Source organism: Suricata suricatta, chromosome 17 (assembly GCF_006229205.1).
Source record: "Suricata suricatta isolate VVHF042 chromosome 17, meerkat_22Aug2017_6uvM2_HiC, whole genome shotgun sequence".
NCBI classification, from domain to species: Eukaryota; Metazoa; Chordata; class Mammalia; order Carnivora; family Herpestidae; genus Suricata; species Suricata suricatta.
The window spans coordinates 20,794,608-20,816,719 of NC_043716.1; the positions used below are offsets into that span (position 1 = coordinate 20,794,608).

Consider the following 22,112-nt stretch of genomic DNA (forward strand, 5'->3'; position numbering starts at 1 on the left):
GGCTTCCCAGCAGAATAGGACCTTAGCTGAGTATACTGGAGGGAGTCTGGGGGAGGCAGTGGTCCTCAGTTACAGGCTCAGACACTCCAGCATGTTCCAGAAGTTCAGTCTCAGGAACTTAACTCAGGAGATGGGACAAACAAGCCTGGCAACCTGTTGATAGGAAACAGGAACGGACTCTCAAGTCCACAGCACTGAAAACACAGAAAGCTGGTCTGTAGCAAGCCAGGAGTCAGGGCCCAGGGGGCCTGTCCCCAGGCAGGGTGTGGCCATGCGGGTACGGTCCCCGCTCCACACAGCTGTGTACTGGGCACTGTGCGAGTGCTCCACACTCTTCACAGCAGCCTGAGGACAGAGGGCCAGTCCCCCTCCTCATCCCTCTTAGAAGCTGAGGCTCAGATCTAAACCAGGTCCATCCCTGCACTGTCCAGTATGGTAGTTACTAGCCACCTGGGACCATTTAAAGTTGAAGTTTTTATTTTACTCCCTCAGTTGTGTTAACCACATTCCAAGTGCTCAGTAGCTAAGTGTGCCTAATTTATTTGGGCCAGTGAAGGTTTACAGGGTATTTCCATTTTCAGAGAAAGTTCTACGTAACAGCACTCATCTACACTAAATTGTTTTCCTTTTATTCAAAGAAACCAGCCCCAGTGGCACAGGAGCCTTTCCTGATAAGGATGTCCTCGGGTAGGTTTCTGACGGTCCAAACCAGTTTTGCTTCCGGATCTGGGGGAGGCAGATCCTCTGGGAGCCGTGCCCCCCAGAGGAATAGCTCACACAACCTCACTTCTGTAGACATGGCCCCATTTTCCTACCTGATCCTGGTTCCCTCCCTTCAAATCAGGACCCACACCGTGGAAGAGAACACAGAGAATGGAGTCATAAAATTCATTTTTTCTTTCAAATAAGGATTCATTCCTGGCAAAAAGGGCCAAGTTGAATGAATACAAGTTCTGCCAAATATAAGAAGCGTTTCTGAACGCAATCTTTTAAATACAACTTTAAAATGAGCCTGCAAATAAAAGGGGCAGGTGGCTTTATGGATAACCTTCAAAAGCCTGGCCTTCGCTCCACTCCTTAATGGCTAGGGAAGTTGGGGGGGGGGGGGCGGGAGCGGCCAAGGACAACAGCAAGGTATTTTATTTAGGAGGGGAAAAAAGCTTTTAAAGGAAAACAAAGGCAACCAAACCAGCACCCAGATCTGAAAGATCTATGTAAACCAGCGGGAGAAAGTTATTTCCCTGGGGGCGCCCACAGCAAGTGGCTGGTGGGTTCTGGAAGACGCACTGCTTGGAGAAGAACCGCCACCCGCCTCCCCTGGTCCTTGCAGTCATGCACTTGCCCAGCAGGAGCACAGCCCTGTGGCATGGCAGGGAAGAGTGCGGCCAGGGGAGTGGCCAGGGGAGCGGGAGGGCCGCGGTCCTAGCAGGGAGTGACCAGCCTCCGTTTCCGGATACACGCCCAGATCCACTCTGGGGAGACCTGCTGGGCCTCAGGGTTCTTGTCCCTGCTCCCCAGCACATGTGTGGCCGAGGCAATGTCAAATTCCTGCACCAGGTCCCCGTCGAATGCCACAAAGTAGCGTCTGAGACGGCTGAAGTCTGGTGTGGAGGGTGGCAGGTAGAGCCGCACCCCAGTGAAGATGTCCAGCAGCACCTGCAAACGCACAGGGGTCAGTGGGGGCAGCAGTGGGGCAGATGGGTCTCCACCGGATGAGCACAGGCCCGATTAGCGGTCAGGACACCAGCAGGGTTTACTGGAGAAAAGGAACAAACAGGCATCGAAAACCACGTCTGCGGCCACTCTAGAGGAAAGTGAGGAAGACAGTGGGTCTCCATACAAGGACCTGGAGAAGGGGAAAGTATGTGGCCAAGAAGCACCGGCGGGCAGGACCAGGGCTCTAGGACTCAGCAGCGTCTGCTGACCGAGCTGTCCACTGTGCCCAACTAGCGAGGCGGGGGGGATCGGGAGCCCTCCTCTGCCATGGACGGATTTAAGGGCTTCATGCAGGGAAAGGACAGGAACGGATCTACATGTCTGCTGGGGACTGATGTGCCGAACTGTGGTGGCTGCTTTGGCTAGTGGGGAGGACTGTGTGGCTCCAGCACACAGTACAGAGATCAAACGTTTACTTCTCCACGTCCCTTTCGGGCCAGCAGCTGCTCCAGGGACAAGCCTAATCACTGGCCTCAGTAGGGGCTCAACAGCTGCTGTCAAACCAAAGACTGAGAAGTGGCTACAAAAGGCGAAAGGCTCTCTGCAGGGACAATCACCAGGCCGGTGCCCTCTCCCCGCTCCTTGTGGGCTCAGTCTGCTCCAGCCCGAGCACAGACTCACACTGCCGCACTCCACCTAGACTGGGCTTTCTCCCCTTTCTTTAATGTAAACTGTGACTTGGGACCAGCAGCAGCAGCAGCCCAGTGGGTCCCCGCAGCCTCTCAGGGAGGCCCGGCCGTTCTATCTCCTGCCCGCAGGCACGGCTCTCCTTCCTCTCTGCTCGCCGGCCGGCCGCCTCTGCAAGGCAACGAGAGGGCACAGGGTGGAGCAGCGGCACTGGCAGCTGTGGCAGAGCGGGGTAGGTGGGGCGTCTGGCCATTCCGTCCCCTAAACATCTCGGCTCATCTCGGTGTCCAAGTGCAGAGTCGGGAACGCAAAGCCCTGGGCCGCGCCAGCCGCTGGTAGACCGCCGTTCTTCCCCTCACCTTTGCTTGGCACGGGGGCTCGTCGGGAGCCTTCCGCTTCTCTCCCACTCTCACGGCAGGCAGCTTCGCTGTCGGCTTGTTGCCTGCAGGAGAGCTCAGGTAAGAACTAGGCAGTGGGGAGGGGAGCGGACGCTGACCCCGGAGGTCGGTGCAGCACACGGAAGCGCCAGGCCTGGCTCTGCTAGGAGCATGGGTGAGACGGGAGGGGAGGCGTTAGCTCAGAGGGAGCTTATCCACAGGTCAGATGGGCTCTCCCGGGGTCCCGTCACTCAGATTTACGGAGCAGATGGAGGGAGCCCGGTAGAATGGCTTCTGGCCCACGGCTGGACACACCAGAGAAGGGTGGTCAATGTCTGCTGCAGCGGACGTAGAGAATCACATGACCTCAGAGCTGCAATGTCAGACTGGATCCCTGTCCTTTGACCTCTGCCTTCACACCACACTGCTCACCACCCCAGCCCCTCCCTTCTCACCGCCTCGGCTGAGGGGGCTGCTCTGCCTCCCTCCTGCCTTCTTGGCACTGGTGGAGGGCTGCTTCGGGGCAGCCCTGGAGGCCTCTCGGGACGCGGCAGGCCCCGAGGTACCCCCGTTCTCTCCGCTGCTGCCCCCAGTGGTGGAGCTCCCCTCGTCTCCGGCCGCCACACTGAAGTCTGCCCTCTCCTTGGACAGTTGGTACAGTTCCTGAGGAGGCAACAGAGTGTCAGGTGTGATCCTTCCCAGCCACTGGCCGCGTAGGTGTGTCTCAGGCCCATGTGGGAGAAAGAAATGGCAGGGAAAAGCAGCTGGCTTTCTTGGTGCTTTCTTCGTTTATGTACAGTTTACTTGAGAGTGAGAAAGAGCGAAGCAGGGGCAGGAAGAACCCCAAGCAGGCTCCCCACTGTTAGAGGACAGAGCCCAATGCAGGATTCAATCCCATAAACCATGAGATCATGACCTGAACCGAAATAAAGAGTCAGACACTCACCTGACTGACCACCCACGTGCCCCTCTTCGCACTTTTCTAAACCCCGGCCCTGTTTCTTGGCGAGTCGGTGCAAATCACTCCCTCTGTCCCCCAGTTCCTATCAGCAACACAGACCACAGCCTGGGGCCAGCCCCCAAATCGGAAGCAGGAGAGTGGCACAGCACTCTTCCTGGGGGTGCTGCAGCTCCTGGCCCTGTGACAGGGGGTATCCCTCAACTGCCCTCCTGGTCTCAGGGGCCAGACAGCCCGGGATCCCCGCCAGGACAGCGAGGCAGAGGCACACAGGCACCTTGAGTGTAAGCACGCACCTTGAGTTGGGGGAGGTTAGTGGCAGATTTCCAGTCCTTATCATCACGGATCCGGGTGCAACGAGGGAATCGGATGGAGATCCCGTCGGCTGTGTGAGCCTCAGATTTGGAGAACTCGGCCCCTGTGATCTCCCACACGGCAGCTTTCTGTCAGGAGTTAACTCAGGTCACTTGCTGGTTAAGAAAGGAAGCCTCTCCCAACCACCTAGTAGCAATACGGAATCACTAAAACCCCAAAGCACTGGCTAACAGGTGGGAGATGGGTTCTAGTCCCACTGTTGGTGCGGATGCTATGAGACCTTAGGGAGGTTCTGGCTCTTCCCTGGGGTCTCCGTCTCTCTGTCCGAGCACAGAAGGAACCGGGCCTGATTACTTCTAGAGCAAACTCTCTGCGTCTAGGGCCTGGTTAGTCTCACCCTCCCTGTACTGAGGAGGATTCCTCAGGAATCCTTGGCTGACCAGTCCAGAGCCTCATCCTCGGGTGGCCTGTGAGGCTGAGATGGCATCTTGGTGGCACTATAGAATCTGCAAGCTCATGCTGTGGGCTGGGGAACCTCAGGCCATTAGGCTGGTACCTTTGGGTCTGGGACTATGAAGTCAGGATAGTAGATCTTGTTGATTTTCAGCCAGCTGGGTATCTTGCTGGGATCCTGGAAGAGAAAAAATGCTGTCCTCGGCTGTTCCCAAGCCAAAACAAGACAAATCCTACTCCCCTCCCCAGTCACAGGCTTGTGTGAAGAGGTGACTTCACAAAAGGCTCACCCTCACCCCATGGGATCCTCCCTGCCTAGAGAGGGTGTGGCCCAGGGGGCATGCGGGCCAGTTTGCACGAGGTTGGCACTCAAAGACTCTGGAGGCCTAATACTACTCCCATGGCCGATCAGCAGCTCCTTTGGTGGAGACAGATCAACGATCCCTATGGTCCCCCCGGAACACAGCCCGGGCCAACCGAATGCCTTCCCCACCTTGCTGATCTTCACCATGTCCAGCTCCTTCTGCAGGCGGGCAAGCGTTGCGTCATCGTGGCCTCCCGAACACTTGGTGACTGTGCACCACTTCTGGCTGCCTGGGTCATAGCAGCCCATGAGGAAGATGGACATCATGCCACCTGGGAGGGAGGGAGGGAGGAGGGAAGTCACGGATGGAGGCAGCCAGCGCTGCCAGCCCCACGTGGCCAGGGAGGGGCAGCCCGCTGGAGAGGGAAGCCTGGGTCCCGGCAGCAGAGTGCCCAGTGCCCCTCTTGGATCTACCTCCTACCAGCTATGCAAGTTTAACCTTGATGAGCCCCAGTTTCCTCTTCAGTAAATTAGGGATAATCATCCAGAACTTGTCAGGTTCCATTGAGTAAAACAAAAGAACAGTGTCTGGCACACAGGAAATTCCTCAGACCCCAGCTTCCCCTCCAGTTGGGAGACTGAGATTTTCTCGGAGGAGAAAGTGGCCAGGCCCTGAGGAAGTAGTTGCTGGTGAGCTCCTTTGTGCCAGGTAGCATAGGGTACTCTTGTCTGACCTCTCCCTGCCCAAGTCTGTAGAATTCTGATGTCCCTGGCTGAGGTGACATGGGCCAGTCTGGGGCCCTTGATCCCAGAACCGTGGAACTCATGACTGGCCATGCTGGCAGATCAAGCCAGTAAAAAGGCCAGCCTACATCCTAAGTGATGCCTGTCAAAGAAGTCCCATCCCAGGGGCCAGAGGCCACCCTGACCTTTGCTCCCTTGCCCATAGAAGGCCCCAAGGACCACCAGGTCAGCTGTGTCAGCCATGGCCCCCTCATTCAAATAGTCCTTCTTCACTTTCAGCCAGTGCCGCTTTCCAGGCTCATATGTACCCTGAGGGAAAAGCAAGAGAGACTTCAAACTAGAATGGAAACCGCAGGAAGGTGGGATTTACTTCTTCATTTGACATTTCGGCTCTACCACAGTGCCTGGCCCACTCTGGCCAAGACCAGCACCTCCCAGCCCAGGAAACATAACCAACCCATCCTCTAGACACACAACAGAGCTGTGTGGCCTGTGGGAAGGGCCCTGCCGCAGCCAGCCCCGGCCACCTCAGACTGCCGCCGCCCTCTGCTGGCCAGGGCTGGAGAGACCGCGGGCGCGCGGAGGAGCGGGGCGAGAGGCTGCAGAAGGCGGGGTGTGAGGGGCTCACCTTCACGTCCTTCAGCACCAGCCCTTCCAACCCCTCTCGGATGACCCGGTTTATCATGTCGACCAAGTCCGAAGCTTTCTGAAGTTTAACAAGAGAGATGCTGAGGTTGGTGTGAGAACAGACAGTGCTGTGGCGGGGAGGTGGGGGTGGTTCCCTTTTGCACACTAGTGCAGTGCCCAGTGGAAACACCCGGACTTGAGGACAATGAGCCAAGGTCTTGTAAAGCAGCTGCTGCGGCTGTGAGACTCAGGGAGCCCGTCCCGGAAGAGCGTTTCATGCCCTGTCCTCCCAGGGGTGACCAGGGGACAACACGCACGTGTTGGCAGCCCCCGTTCTCCCAGTCACAGCTGACCAAGGGGTTCTTGCCCTGCTTTCAAACCACTAGGCAGCTGTCTGGGGTGCAGTCTTTGCTCACAGTGACTTGCTTCATTTCTGAGAACATGATCCGGTTGGGAATTTCAACCATGTTATCGTGAAGAAACTTCCGCCGCTCACACAGAGGCCTAAGGGGGATGAGAGAGCTGGCGTCAGGTCAGGATCCTCCGACCCCCATTAGGAGTTCTGAGAAGGAAGGGACTCAACGATAAACTGCTTCATGAGAGGGTTCGCCAGGGCTTGAAGCCCCCAGGTCTAACAGTTCTGCCTGTCGGGCTACAAGGGCCCCCTCGTGACCGAGCTGTGGTACAAGGGCCACTTCACCCTTGCAGATCCTGTTTCTGCTTCGTGGAGCACAGCGTGTGTAGCATGCGTCCTACTTCTTAGCTCCTTCCTCCCAGCTCCTGGCTACAAAGAGGCATAGGCTTCAGCAGCTTTCCCTCCCTCCTTCCCAATGTGAGCCCCTCCCTCCTTACCCAGGAGCCGGAAACAGATCCCTCACCTGTCCATCAAGCTGACGTCATTGAAGTAGATACAATCAAAAACAAAGAGGCAGACGTTCGCATCCTGGAAGGCAGCTTTCTGTAAGGGAAAATGAGGTAGCAGATACACGAGGGACAAAAATCAGAGAACGTAAAAAATGGGGAGTACCAATCCCCTTCTGGAGACCCTCTAAAGCACTGGACAGTAAAGTCCTGTATATGCTCTGAAGCCCCTGGGCCACAAGGGCACTTAGCAGATGGACCTAATGGAAATCAACCCAATGCTACGTTCCCATTACTAGCTCCTTTTATGTGAAAAACAAACAAACAAACAACACATCTAAACTCAGGGCTAAATTCACAAATAGTTCAGAAACAAAGAATGAGCCCAACCCTGAGTGAGTGACAGATTCCCCTTCGTTGAGACCAACAGCGCACATCCATACACGTCCATGTGCACACACACTCGAATTCCCACACGTATGGCCCTGACCAGTACCTTGTGTACCCCAAGAGTCCCAAAGGGCAGCGGTTTGCCTGTCGTAGTGTCAATCAGGAGCACCTCAGAGTCCAAGATCATGCTGTGGCCCCCCGGGAAAGCCTGGGGGATATAGTCCTTAAAGTGGGCCACCTGGAGGCAAAAGGGTGACTTAGGTGAGGGAGGGAAGGATGGGTAGCAGTGACCTGCAACCGAGCCAGAAACGAACCCAAGCCCCACAAGGAACACAGAATGTCAACACGGGGAAGCCAAACTCGCATGCAAAACAGACCTAGGCCTTATCAGCCACCAAGACAAGAGGAACGGGCTATTTCAGACCTGGGTTGAGTCACCTTGCACCAAGTTTGGAGGAAAAAACAAAGAAACAGGGTGTAGAGGATGCAGAGGAGTATGTGGGGGCAGACAAACAAGGAGAGGAGGAAATGCAGGCAGGTAGACATTTGTGGGGGAGAACAGGTCAGTTACAAAAGGAAGGATGGAAAGGAAGAAATAAACGCTCTTAGGAGCCACAAGGAAACAGGAGGGTCTTCTCTGAGTGAGAGCTCTAAATCCACAACCATCTTCAAAACAAGTAAGAAAGCATGTTTGGAATTAAGAGCTCTTCCTGATAAAGGCAAAAACCTAGTCTCTGACAGTTCCAGAGAGGGCGCAGTCCCACCAAAACCCATGGTAGCCCCTGCCAGGTAACGCCAGCAGTGAGGTCCAGAGTGTGACTGTGGCCCCATCCGCCCCTGGGCAGGGCACCAGGGCCTTGCTACCTGTGGGGCTGGCAGCTGGGACGGGAGAGGCCTGTATACCTGTGCCACTCGGCTTCAACCCCCAACCCAGATCTTTACCAACCCAGAGTGCAGGGGAGACAAGGGACGGATGAAGCTTTGGTAAGGCACGGAGGGAAAGGGCTCTAACTGAAAAGCCAGGCCGAAACTTCTTCCTGGGTAACAGAGGTGCCCACAGAGGGGCACTGGGAAGAACAGTTCCTGGGCAGTCTGACTGGGCCCGACCGAGCCAGTGAGCCCGCACCCCCCTCCCCAGGGAGGACAGCGCTGAGCTCTCCTCCGGACACCCAAATGAACAGCCCGAGGCTCCGTGCTCTCGCAGGAAGGCAAGGGGAGGGGAGCACTCGAGCTGCACAACACGACCCCTGCACCCCCGGAGCTCTGACAACTGGAGTCTGAGCGAGGAGAGAACGGGCAGCAAGGACAGGACGTCCATCTACTCACAAGCTCCTGGGCCAGTGTTCCAGGTGCTCTTCCCAAAGGCTCACAGAGGCCCTGGGTGCTGGGAAGGACTGAGGGGTGAATTCTTAACGCCCCGGAATGGAGGACAGGAGTCTGGGCTCCCAGATGTCTCCACTGGACTGTGCTTACATCAGAATGTAAGCCTCCAGGGGCAAGAACTTTTGTCCATTTTTTTACTGCTGTACATCCGCTCCGAAAGCAGTGCTCAGCACACACAAGACACTGGATAAATATTTACCAAATTCATGAACAACAGTTCAGCAGCCTTTTTTACCCGAGTTGTAACTTAGTTCTGAGAAGCAACGGGACATGGACATGCAAGAGACAAGCGCTGCAAGTCACTTGCCAGGTGAGCTCGCTGTCTCAGTGTCACTGTGGGCAAGGGGAGCATCACTGTCCCGTGGGGCTCTGTGCTGACTTACCCAAGTCCGGGCTCTCTGGCTGTCCCTACTGGGCAACCTCCCATTATAAGACTCCAAAAACAAACACATACATTCATTCAACAAATACAAGATAAACCCTGTTGTGTACCAGAGCTGAAGTGACTATGGAGCCCTGCCCCTGGGAGTCTTAGAGGCAGGAAGGGAAAGAAAGGCCCTGCAGAAAGGAAGGAACCTGTACCTTGTGAGGCAGGACAGGCTTGAGGCTGCGGCTGAAGTAGCTGAAGTGGTCCCCGTTCTTATGCACCTGGACTCGCTCCCCATCGTACTTGATCTCAGAGAACATGCCGTTAGGACACTTCTTCATCGCGTGCTCGATGGACTTGCAGGCCTCGGCCTTGGGGTGGGGAAGACAAGCCTGGAGACTTACAGGGGCTCTCCCGCTGGGGGCTGCTCAGCCAGGACAGCTCCAGAGTCCACGTGCCGGGGAATGAGGACCAGAGGCTGCCCTCAAGGCTGGCACGGAGTGTGCCTTTTGAGGACTACGAATGTGACTGATTTTTAAAGAGTAATACACTTGCACTGAAACAGCATTTCTTTTTTTTTTAATTTAAGATCTTGCAGGGCTCTGGCCTATTGTCAGCCACACCAGTCAGCAGAAGAGGTACGCAGAGGTAAGACAGGGATGCAGGACGTTGACGGGTGCTGGCAGGGCGGCAGCAGTCAGGGATCCCCAAGACAGGTCAGAGGAGTGCTTCACATACCGGGGCCCCCCTGCCTCACAACGGTGACTGACTACCGTTCTAGGGCTATTTACGGGTGTAGACCGTACACAGAGCCCCACTGCACCCGCCATGTACTATCTTACGTGAGGGACACTGCCTTCGTTTTATGGATGAGAAAACAGACGTTCACACAGGTCTAGTCCTTACTTAAAATTATATAGCCAGTCAACAGCAGGGCTGATGTTTGCGGCTAGCCCTGACTCCAAAGCCTGTGAGTTAAGCACTAAGCTATAGAACCCACGCCACTCTTCATATAAGTGACAGACTGTCCAACGGACTCCTGAAAGAATTCTTATATAAGTCAGGAAGGGCACTAGTGTAGGTGACAGGAGTCTTGTCCCTGGGGGGCTGAGCTCACACATTCAGAGCTGGCCACCCTGCATTCCTAGAGGGAGAGAACACTTCGACGAAAGTGTTAGTAGCACACACAAGGCAGGTTCATGAAAGGCACTGTACATGCTGGAGAAGCTCGGGGACCTCACAGTGGTTCCGGGGGAGTAGGTGGAGGGGCCCGAAGCACCGAAAAACCAACGCCAGAAAGGAAATCCCACATCGCGTGAAACGAACAGAGGCTCAAGATGATCTCGGTGAGACCTGGTCTTCATTCCTTGAGCTGCTGCTTTCCACAAGAAAATGAGGCCAGGTCACCCTGTCGTAAGCAGCTCAGCTCTGCCGCTAAGTCTCAGAGCTACTTTGGGGCAGGTCACAGACCTCAGGACTTAGTATCTCCACCAGTTTTCAGGAAAGATGACCGACAAACCATTCTAAGTAGATGCTTCAGAAGGTTTCATACATCACTCACATAGGGAAACGGAAAAACTAAGAAAGGCTCAGTAACTCATTCAAGACTGTACAGCTTGCTGGTGGCAGAGTTGGGCCTAGAGGTCAGGTATTTTGGCTAGAGCCAACTGCCTTCTCGGTTGCCTTTATTTCCCACAGAGACATACCCCTCCGCATCTCCACTGTTCCCTCCCTAAACCCCTCCAGCGTTCATACCCCGACAGAGCTCACAAGGACAGTCGGTGTCTGGAGAACGTAAGGCTGGAGCAGCATCCTTACCAGCATGGGCTGCACTGGCGTCATCAGTGACGCCTGGACACTCAGAGCTCGTCTCCGGCCCGGCTCCTTCTCCACCTCCTGCTCGTTGCGGAGGACTCGCTCCACCACGTCCTGCAGGTTGCGTGAGGCTTTGAAGGCTTCGTAGGCATTGGGGTCCAGAGCATCTAACCTGGCGAGGCAGACAGGAGCAAGGAAACATAACCCACTGTCTCTGACCTCATTGCTGACCGCGGTGAGTCCTCACAGAGAGAGTATCTCAATATGGAAGGGAAGCTTATGCTCTACTGTTTAAAGCCTTTCACAGGAGGAAAAGCTCTTGGAAAACTCAGCAATTTTGAGATACTGGGCCTCCGTGGATGCTGCCATAGCAAGAGGGGGCTGGAGCGGATGAGCAACTCATACTCTATTATTTGAACACACTCCATACTTTCAATTTTAACAACTGTGTGTTAAAATCTCCTTCTATTTTATGAGGAGATGGAGGCTGAGCTAGGTCTAGTGATGGGTCCCACATGAAGGCATAAAGTAGAATGAGGATTAAAATCTAGACAGGGACTCCAAGGTCCTGACCCCAGCTGGCAACGAAGGAAGCTGGCAGCTCAGGCCATCAGAGGAGCTGGTACTTACACATGTTTTGCGCCTGAGTTCATCTTCAGATCATGTTTGATCAATCTGATGATGCACTTAAGGTCATTGGCTGTACACCTAGGGGTGAGGCACATTCAACTTGGTCTCTGAAGAGCTCTGGACCCCGAACCCGTCCTTTCCTGGTGATTCCATCTCCCCACACCCATCCCCATGGGGCAGCTCCCCCGACCTGGACGCGATGTCCTGCAGGGCCTGTTGCTGCTCATCCTCCTTGGTGAGCTTGGAGAGCCGAAGGAGGAATTCGTCCACCTCTTGGATGGTAAGGAGGCTCTTGGCAGCTGGAGGGAAAGACTTGCTCTGCTCAAAGAAGACTCTGATTGTCTCTGACACGTCACCCTGTCTCCAAAAACCAAAATGGCTCTGCTGCAACCCCAGAGTGGCCAAGTGTATCTGCCAAGCCCCCAGGACTAAAGCAGAGATTTCAATCATCCCTCCTATTCCCAACTCACGCATACTGGCCTCACTCCTTGGAGACTCTATCCCACCCACAGTTCCTGGAAAGAGCACCTCCACCCGCCATAGGATCTGGCCATCTGCCCTGGCTGATAAATGATGTGAGGAAGGACTAATCCAGGACTGAGCCAATTGGATTCCTGTGAGAATTTGGCCTAAGAAACAAATTTGGTCATCAGATAAGGGCAGCGCTCTGCTAGGAACTTTCCATGCTGCTGTTTGTCGTGAACAAACAAAAGCTGAATGCTATACCAAGTTATAGTGAAAAAAAGGCAAGAAAAAGTAGGGCCCAGAAGAAGAACTCAAGGAGAGCCAGTGGGAAGTCGTCAGTCCTGTCCTTGAGATCTAAGGCTCTCATGGGTCAGCAGTATGATTTCAGTCCTCCACCTTGGGAAACTAACGGCTGGGGCTTCTAGTAAAGGAAGCTCTCTCGAAAAGGAAGCTTGCTCAAATGGGTTTCAGTTTCCTAGAACCGTATGTGCGCCAACCAGAAAAAAGGTTGCAGGCGTCCGGCACGGCCCAGCCCCTCCCAAAATGCCGCCCGCCCCCCCGCCCTCTGACCTGCTCCAGGTCTCGTGCCATATCATCTGGGTTGCAGTTAAAAATGCGGCTGAAAAGCTTCACAATCTGCTTATCGTTCAAGTTGTACACACTCTTAATCACACCCGGCAGCAGCAGCTTCACCGTCAGGTACACGTCACCGTGGAAACCATCTGGGGGCAGAAGAATAGAAGCCTCCCTGAGAAACAGAGCTTAAACAAACACATACATAAACTCAAGGAACTAAAAGAGGCGTCTACATCACTATCACTGTCTGTGCCGCCTCAATACCCCGCATGCTTCATTACAGACGGAGAGGCTACCGCGTCTGGTGGCTGTGGCTTACGCATCTACCTCCCAGGAGGGACTCCCACAGGGCAGAGCCACCGTTTTGCTTCAGTGTCCCCAGTGATGAGCACATTACAGATGCTCAATGATCATTTGTTAGATGAATGAAAGAGCTAGAAAATTCTATTCCAGATGTGCATGCAGTTCACAAAAGCCTTATCAAACGTGCAGAATAGTGAACTTCCCTCTTGGTCAAATACAATAGGTTCTTCCTGCCTCCTGGGGATAAATAAGGCAGCAGAAGAGCAATGTCAATGTGTTCCTGTGGAGCTCAGTTGGTTGAGCATCCAACTTCAGCTCAGGTCATGATCTCACAGCTCGTGAATTCGAGCCCTGCATTGGGTTCTGTGCTGACAGCCTTGAGCCTGAAGTCTGCTTCCCATTGTGTCTCCCTCTCTCCCTGCTACTCCCCTACTCATAATCTGTCTGTCTGTCTCTCTTTCTCTGTCAAAAATAAATAAACATTAAAGAAAAAAACAGTAAAAATGAAGGGCTCATTGTTCAAAATTATCAAAAATTTCAAGCGGCACCTGGCTGGCTCAGTGGGTAAAGCGTGCAACTCTTGATCTCGGGATTGTGAGTTTAAGCCTCACGTTGGGTGTAGAGCTTACTTATAAGAAACCATACACTACACACGCCGATGAAACCAATCACGGCTAGAGCTCTTCAGAAGAGCCCATCCAGGACGTTCTAGGGCTCACCTCCTGCTGAACCTTTCCGAAGGAAGTCCTGGATGATCTGGGTCTTCGTGTTGTAGCTAGGGTTTTCAGCCACCATGGCACACAACTTCCGAAACTCCCGCAGCAGACAGTCCTTGTGCTTGGGGTCACATCTGCTTGAGGACAGGCTTGCCTTAGGGGTAGGGCTCGAGCGGGCTTCCGCAGAGTTGTTGGGCTTGGCTGTGGCAGAAAATGAGGGATGATTCGCTGGCCTTGCTGAGAAAGAAGGGAAACTGAAGCTCTGCCAGAGCTTCACTCAATCCCTCAAACAGCCGTGGGGTGGGGGGAGGGGATATCATTAGACCCATCTCACAGGCACACACCAAACGTCACAGCTAATCACGGTAAAGAAACAGTGGCCTCACACCCCTGCAGGGGCCCAGCCGACGCGCATCTGTTTATATGAGTGCCGCACAGAACAGGCCACCTTTGTGCAGAGAGCAGCCCCCTGCAATGGTAAAGCTGACCCCAGAAAGTGGGGAGGAGAGCAGGAGAACAAACCAAAGGACATGTTAGTCAGTAGGAAACTGTCACTGTCGCAGACTGTCGAGGCTGGAAGAAGTCTTAAAGATTACCTAGTTCAATCTCTTGGTACTGATGGAACCCAAGACCAGGGAGAAGACCTTTCACCACTCCCACCTGCCCATCACCACCTCTCTCCTCTTGCCAAAATAAAAGGCAGCCAATGGGCAAGACTTTCCTGCAGATATCCCCATTCGGTCCTCTCTTACCTCCTGTGGCTGTTTACAAAGCCAATTTCGCTCTGCAAGCTTGCAGCAGAGCCGTTAGCAAGCGGGCTGCCAAGGTCAGCTTCCTCTTGTCTGCGGTTTGTAAATTATAACCCATCCTCATCTCTGACCTGGAGTCTAAAGAGGATCTTAGGGGACAAAATCTCCCAGGTGGCCATGCTCAGCAGGATGCAAGAATTTAGAACCCCCATTTCGCTCAGTTCCTCCCAAATCTCCCCCCCACCTAAGACCAGGGCCCTTCCAGAAACATGCAGTCCTTATTGCTACTTGGACTCTTCTATATTTCTCTTTGGCCTACCACCAAAAACCAAACCTCAGAGTTTTAAAATAAAAACCTCACAGAATCAGGTACTGTTTTTGCGATCTTTTCTCCATTAGTGCTCTGAGAAGACTGTGGGGAAAACGAGGCAGCTGTTACCGTTCCCACTTCTCAGATGAGGCCACAGCAGCTCAAAGGCAGAGCAGATGCTCCCCTGAGCAAGCGGCCACATGCTGGCACTTCAGACTTCAAGCCTACGCTTCTTTCCCTCACAAAAAGCCACCTCGGTGAACAACTTCTAAGACAGTGTGTTTGGCTTTACTTTCTTTACCTGAGTCAGTCATAAACATGTTTCCAAATAAAAGCCGCAGCAGGGTGCAGGGAAAAGAGCACAGGCGCTGGAGTTAAACAGACTTCAGCAAAAATACTAACTCCATAATGAACCTGGACATCAGCCTTCTCCTTCATAGATGGGCCTCGTAAAAGTACTTCCTCAGGTTAACTGAAGAACAAACCAAATGACATAGGCAGATGTCTCTGGCCCAGCGCCTCCTGTCACATAAAACCATGCATGACATCTCCCTTCTTCCAGCCCTGGTTCGGGCAAGGTTAGGGATGCAAGTTCTCAAGATTCTTTCATTACCAAAAAACAAGGAAGTTATAGGGCATGGTCGAATCATCTCCATCTGACCTAGGTTACTACTTCAAGGGCAAAAAGTCTTGCCAACAAAAAACCTCTATAGGCTGCGATAGACAGTCATGTATACAAAGAAATGCTATACAAGTGGACCACTGAAAATTAGCCATTACCTGTCCCCGCTCAGAGGAAAGAGAATTATGAAGGAGGCTAGACAGCATAGGTTTTTCACTCTTAGCCAGAATCCCGAATAGGATTCCAAATTAAAAAGACCATAACAGCTAAAGTAGCCCTAATCTCTCACCTGCAAAACCAGAAAATTTCCGGGGATTGGTATTGGTGACAAATGAGGCACCTTTCACTGGAGAGGTCACCTGGCCAGTGGCTGTCAGCTTAGCCTGGACAACAGCTTTCTTCTTTGGTGTGCTTGTTGCCTTGGAAGACAAATCTGTAGGACCCCAAAGGGAGAGAGAAATAGGTTTCCGTGAAAAATCCCTGAGACCAGCTTCAAGATCCTAACAACTGCTCTTAGAGACTTGCTTGATAAATTATTAGCATGGCATTGCCACCAGATTGGCTGTGGACTGATCATTTTTAAAGTTTATTTATTTTGAGACACAGAGAGAGAGAGAGAGAGGGAGAGAGAGAGAGAGAGAGAGAGAGAGAGAGAGAGAGAGAGAGGGAGAGAGAGAGAGGGAGGCAGGCAGAGAGACAGGGAAAGAAAGAATCCTAAGTAGGCTCTGGGCTAATTCGGGACTCGAACTCACAAACCATGAAATCATGACCTCAGCTGAAATCGAAAGTCAGGCCCTTAACTGACTGAGCCACCCAGCTGCCCCTGGACTGATCTTTTTGAGTGGAACTGGGGGGTAATAGAGTACTGGAGGCAGGGGAAGGGGGAGCAGGTTCTGGGGACCAAAGATCCCGTTACTCTTTCCTTCTATAAGTAACTTATATTTTCATTCACATTCTCTGCCTCTTGTCCCATACATAATGAACTCCAGATTTGGGAAAAATCAGAAATCACATCTTCACAGATAAACCTTGGGGACTCAGCTCTATGGAATTAGTCCCCTGTCCCCCTCCCCATTTATAGACAAACAGGGAAGTGAAATGAAGATGGAAACACGGAGGACAGAGCAGGTCGGGTAGGCACCGGCAGGAAAAGTCCTGGCTGCTGAGTGTTTTGAACTGTGTGACAGTCGAACTCTACTTTGTATTTCTCTTCCTCTGAGGGAGATTAGTCAAAAAGTGACAAAGGCTAAGGCCAATGGCCAAGTCAGGACAAGATGGGGAACTTGAGAAAGGAGTATATGCGAAGTAGCTTTCTCTCTTGGAAGTCTTCTCTCCTAAGAACAATGATAGATCGATGCCCCTCTTTTTAAAAAATTTTTTGCCCATTTTTAGAGCCACTGCTACAGTCCTCCTATAGTGACCAGAACTATACTTAATTGAAGATAGGATTACTTTAAATTTCTTATGTCTTTATTTTATTATGAGAGAGAGAGCGTGAGTGAGCACGGGGGAGAGGCAGAGAAAGAGGGAGACACAGAATCGGAAGCAGGCTCCAGGCTCTGAGCTGGCAGCAGAGCCCGACGCAGGGTTCAAACCCACAGACTGTGAGATCATGACCTGAGCTGAAGTCGGATGCTCAACCGACTGAGCCACCCAGGCGCCCTGAGATAGGATTACTTTAAAAATGAACACATGGAGGAGCACCTGGATGGCTCAGTTAAGCATCCGACTCCTGATTTCGGTCATGATCTCACAGTTTGTGAGTTTGGGCCCCTTGTGGGGCTCTGTGCTGACGGTGCCATGCTTGCTTGGGATTCTCTTTCTCCCTTCCTCCCTGCCCCTCCCCAGCTTGCATGCTATGTCTCTCTCTATAAATAAAGAAATAAAAAGAAAACAAGGACTAAATGGATTTGGAAAATACCAGTATAAGATTTCTAAAATATGCACACATTGAATATATATGTGTGTGTGCAGATAGATCTGCATACATGCAAGTGTTTTTGCATATTGACATATATTCTCTAGTTCTGCTAAAAGAAAAGATACCTCATGGTAACAAGGATACAGAGCATCTAGATTTTGTTCTTTAAATAATTTTTTTTAATTTTTTAATTTATTTTTTATACAGAGAGAGACAGAGCATGAGAGGGGGAGGGGCAGAGAGAGAAGGAGACACAGAACCGGAAGCAGGCTCCAGGCTCTGAGCTAGCTGTCAGCACAGAGCCTGATGCGGGGCTCGAACCCACGAACGTGAGATCTGACCTGAGCCGAAGCCGGAGGCCTAACTGACTGAGCCACCCAGGCGCCCCTGGATTTTGTTCTTTAAAGCCATTCCCCACAAATAGAAACCAGGACTCTTCAGGGAAATGGCTGATTCCAGAGTTATGGTAGGATACATATGAGATAAGCCTAAGACGGGCACCTGGCTAGGTTAGTCTGGTGGAACACAGGACTTTCTCTTTTTGAGAGAAAGAGAGAGAGAGAAGGCGAAAGAGAACCCCACATTCCACAGAGTCAGATGTGGGGCTCAATCCCACAAACTATGAAATCATGACCTGAGCCAAAATCAAGAGTCAGTCACTCAACAAGCTGAACCACACAGGCACCCTGGAGCATCTGACTCTTGATCTCAGGGTTTTAAGTTCAAGCCCCACACTGTGTGTAGAGATTACTTTAAAACCTCAAAAATAATAAGAAAATAAAGAGATTAGGTAAGCCTAAGAACATTATGCCAGAAAATTGAGTACTTTAAAATATTTTTTTATTTTTTTAATGTAATTTATTGTCAAATTGGCTAACATACAGTGTGTAAAGTGTGCCCTTGTAAAACATTTTTAAAAAGGGGCATCTGGGTGGCTCAGTCAGTTGAGCATCCAACACTTGATTTGGGCTTGGGTCATGATCCCAGCATCGTGGCATCAAGCCATGCACTGGGCTCTGTGCTGAGAGCCCAAGCTTGGAGTCTGCTTGAGATTTTCTCTTCCGCTGCCCCTCCCCCACATACTTGTGTGTGTGTGTGTGTGTGTGTGTGTGTGTGTGTGTGTGTGTGCGCGCGCTCAAACTAAAAATAAATACGTTTTTTAAAAACATTTTAAAAAATGATGAGGTACTGGGGTACCTGAGTGGCACAGACAGTTAAGCACCAGACTTCAGCTTAGGTTATGGTCTCATGGTTCATGGGTTCGAGCCCTGCGCTGGGTTCTGTGCTGATAGCACAGAGCCTGGAATCTGCTTCAGATTCTGTGTCTTTCTCTCTCTCTGCCCCTCCCCGACTCATGCTTTTTCTCTCTCTCAAAAATAAACAAACATTTAAAAAAATGTAAAGGGGTGCCTGGGTGGGTCAGTTGGTTAAGCCTCCGACTTCAACTCAGGTCATGATCTCACAGTCCGTGGATTGGAGTTCCACATTGGGCTCTGGGCTAAGGGCTAAGAGCTCAGAGCCTGGAGCCTGCTTCAGATTCTGCATCTCCTTCTTTCTCTGCCTCTTCTCCACTTGCACTCTGTCTCTCTCTCTCTCTCTCTCTCAAAAGTAAATAAATATTTAAAAAAAAATTTTTAAGTTTAAAAATAAATAAATAACATTAAAAAAATGATGAGGCAGAAACCAGCTGAAAGGGGTTTCCCAAGTGGCTAAATATGGGATAAGTACCAAATTAATCAAATACAATAAAGTTATAAGCCACCAGGAAAAAGTAAACTGTGAGTCCATAGAATAAGAAGCTGAAAGATAAGAGGGTGTGATGGTAGGTACTCTTAGTCTTCAAAAATATTGATGGCATAAAAAGAAAAAAAAAAAGACTACAGAAATGTTCCAGATTAAAGGAGGCCAAAGAGACAACAAAATGCAATACCTGATCCTGGAGTGGGAGTCTACAGCAGAGGAAAAGCTATAGAAGGTATTGTTTGACCAACCGACACTAGAACACAGCTGGTGGATGAAAGTATTATATAAAGCACCAATTTACGGGAGTTGGTAACTGTGTTATGGTCATGTAAGAGAAAAGTCCTATTCTTAAGATATACTCACTGAAGAACTTCAAGGCCAAGGCCATGACGTATGCAATGTACTCTAAAATGGTTCACGAAAAAAAACTCCGCGTGTGCAAAGAGAAGGTAACAGCACACACCGGAACACAAAGGAGAACGCAAAGAGAACGGAACGGTAATAATAGGTAGTCTGGGGAAAAGGAATATGAGCTTCCTTTTGCTTTTTTTTTTTTATCCTCACAACTCTTCTGTGAGTTTGGAGATACTTCCAAAAAGTTCACAAAAAACAAAACACAGCAAAAAAAGAAGGCAGGCAGGGGGAATAAATGGGATCCTACTCTCTTCCTCTTTTCTCTCAGCGCCAGTAGGAAGAACAGGCAGTCGCCCACCCACCTGCAATGTGCTGGCTTATCTGTTCCTTCTCGTTATCTTCCAGCTCCTCCCAGCCTTCTAGCTCGGTGATGTCCTCAATTTTTTTTGTGGTGGCCCGGGCCCGCTCCAGTTTCTCAAACATGCATTTAATGTGATACCACTCTTTCATGTCGCCCCCCGACTCTGAGAAGGGGTTGGGCACCACTTTGCCAATCCGGCACACGCCCTTCACAATCTTTTCCTTGCACTTTTTGCAGCCGGCCGTGCCGCGCTTGGCATAGTCCACACAGAACCGTTGCTCGGCCATCTCACAGGGGCCACTGCAGAGTCCCACATGCGACCCTGGCAAGAAAACAAGGCAGGTGGCACGTGGTCTTAGACTGCCTTCCTGGGATGACAAAACAGGCTTTCTTCTCCGGAGGAGGCCGGGGCGAAGAAGCAGCTCTGTTTCTGACCAATGGCCGAATTGTCTTCTGTCAGGCCAGAGATGTTGTTCTCTGAAGAGGCACAGTTCTTTTCGCCTGAGTGCGCGGAGGGTTGGGAGGAAGATCTTGAAAGCCAAAGTCATACAGCTGCATGAAAAAGAGGCAGGAAAAGTGACACATAAACCAAGAGCTAGGCTTCCACTGTCCCAGAGGCCAGAGTCCTAATACAGTCCATGCTGACTAACCAAACATTTCCCAAAGTAGTAAAGATTTATTGCCTACAGGACGAGGACGGGTTCCAAATCAAGAAAATTCAGTTTGCACATGGGTGTTCAAGTATCTAATGCACACGTGTACATCTAGTGAATCACAATTAAGGGGATCAAATCCAAATAACATAAAAGCTTTTCTCAGGCCATCAGCAGCATCCGATACTCGTAATGGATGATGACTCGTAAGTATTACAAGATCCTGAGGTTTCTTTTTAACCGCCAAGAGCTGCATTATGTTTGTGAAGTTTTTAGTGTAAAGTATAACATATATGCCATCCTCTGAAAATAATTCACTCTATAGATTTGTGATGTAATCAGATGAACTATTTTGAGAGGCCATTAAGTGGATAGCCTGGAACCAGACTGCTTGGGTTCATATCCCCAGTCATTAGCTGTGTGACCTTGGTAGGTCACTTACCGTCTCCCTTTCTCAATTTCCTCAACTGTAAATGTGGAAAACGATAGTACCTAACTTGTCATTCTAAGAGGAAGGCCCACAGGACAGAGCTGGCCATACAGCACAGGTTCGATACCCACTGAAGCACTTATTCTTTAAGCAGAGGCTTCTTCTGCTCAAAATTTAGCACCTTGAATCAGGGAATGCTGAAGCAACGGGATGACAAGAATGCAAGGAACTTGATAAATCAACCCAAACGGAAACAGGGATTGTATCCCCCCACCTTTTTATATTCATGTTTTCTAAAGTATCTTCATTCTTCTCATTTTAGATATACTGGAAATTCTTTCCAGCCCACACATGCTTCGTAAAAGGGAAACAGTTATCTGTTTACAATGACAAGCAGGCTTTTACTTCCTGTAGTGCAACACGATGCAGAGGAAGGCAGGTGGATTGGAATCGGGGATGGGAGTGCGACAGGGACTGTTCAGTTTTGGGCCTCTTACTTTTGAGAAAACCCTAAACTCCTTGGAGTCTCAGTTTTTGTTATTTCAAAAGTAGGGAAGACAATACCTACTTAACAGGATGACTGAGAAAATTTAGATGAGTCCATGAATGCGCTGGGGGAGAAACGTAGACAAACGCATACAAAGTGTGCAGATTCATAAAGGGGCATTCTCTTGGAGAGCCGGTCTGCAAAGGTGAGGTACGCGGGTAGGGCAGGCCAATCAGGGGAGCCCACGGCGACTAAGGTTTCCACCCCGTTCTGGAGTGTTTGGGAGGCGCGCCCCCTCCCTCCGCACTGGGCCGACCCAAGAGCGCCGCGCAGCGCCCCACCGCCGCCGGGCCCCAGGCCCAGGGCGAGCGGGGCCAGGAGGAGGCACCACGCTGCTCCTAGCGAGCCCGTCTGCCCGCAGCCCCCAACGGCCGCGGCTCAGCATTTCCTCCAACGTGGTGGAGAATGAAACCGCTGGGGCCCGAACGCAGCCCGGGCCGGGAAGCGAGCGTGCCGAAGCCGCTCCTCCCGGAGGGCCTTCCCCGACGCCTTCGCGGCGTGGGTTGGGCGACTGGCCGGCGCAGACGCCCGGGGACGGCCGCGGAGGAAGCGGGAATGCGCGTCCCTCGGTTCGGGCCGACCGAGGCCGCGAGGACACGACCCGGGACTAGGGAAGGGGACGTGACAGGCAGAGAAAGCCTCCCGACGCTCACGGACTTGCACGGACGCTCACTGGCCTCGGCGCGGCCAGCGTGGCTCCGCGAGGGTCCCGAGAGACCCTCCGGCGCGCGGAGCCGTGGGGGTCCCCGGGAGCCCGCGGGCCAACCCCCGTGGGCTCCCGGGGGGCCGCCACGT

General features: G+C 51.9%; 1 protein-coding gene across 4 annotated transcripts in view; it reads right to left on the minus strand.

Moving 5' to 3' along the window:
• Window positions 1-524: 524 nt before the first annotated feature.
• LIG3 (DNA ligase 3) overlaps window positions 525-22,112 on the minus strand; it is a 21,991-nt gene continuing 403 nt past the window's right edge. The window contains exons 1-21 of one of the 4 annotated variants that reach the window (XM_029927539.1): window positions 21,975-22,094; window positions 21,339-21,454; window positions 19,689-20,239; window positions 15,598-15,741; window positions 13,631-13,828; window positions 12,603-12,754; window positions 11,758-11,924; window positions 11,568-11,645; window positions 10,941-11,109; window positions 9,338-9,493; window positions 7,479-7,610; window positions 7,000-7,079; window positions 6,538-6,625; window positions 6,123-6,200; window positions 5,680-5,803; window positions 4,940-5,082; window positions 4,550-4,624; window positions 3,975-4,121; window positions 3,176-3,383; window positions 2,703-2,785; window positions 525-1,656 (exon numbers count right to left, since the gene is read on the minus strand). In XM_029927539.1, the coding sequence (XP_029783399.1) occupies window positions 1,423-1,656; window positions 2,703-2,785; window positions 3,176-3,383; window positions 3,975-4,121; window positions 4,550-4,624; window positions 4,940-5,082; window positions 5,680-5,803; window positions 6,123-6,200; window positions 6,538-6,625; window positions 7,000-7,079; window positions 7,479-7,610; window positions 9,338-9,493; window positions 10,941-11,109; window positions 11,568-11,645; window positions 11,758-11,924; window positions 12,603-12,754; window positions 13,631-13,828; window positions 15,598-15,741; window positions 19,689-20,239; window positions 21,339-21,427 (3,096 nt within the window). In that variant the 5' untranslated portion in view covers window positions 21,428-21,454; window positions 21,975-22,094 and the 3' untranslated portion in view covers window positions 525-1,422. Of the gene's footprint in view, window positions 1,657-1,735; window positions 2,515-2,702; window positions 2,786-3,175; window positions 3,384-3,974; window positions 4,122-4,549; window positions 4,625-4,939; window positions 5,083-5,679; window positions 5,804-6,122; window positions 6,201-6,537; window positions 6,626-6,999; window positions 7,080-7,478; window positions 7,611-9,337; window positions 9,494-10,940; window positions 11,110-11,567; window positions 11,646-11,757; window positions 11,925-12,602; window positions 12,755-13,630; window positions 13,829-15,597; window positions 15,742-19,688; window positions 20,240-21,338; window positions 22,095-22,112 lie in introns of those variants that run through there. The other 3 variants (XM_029927538.1, XM_029927542.1, XM_029927541.1) reach the window with 3 other exon arrangements.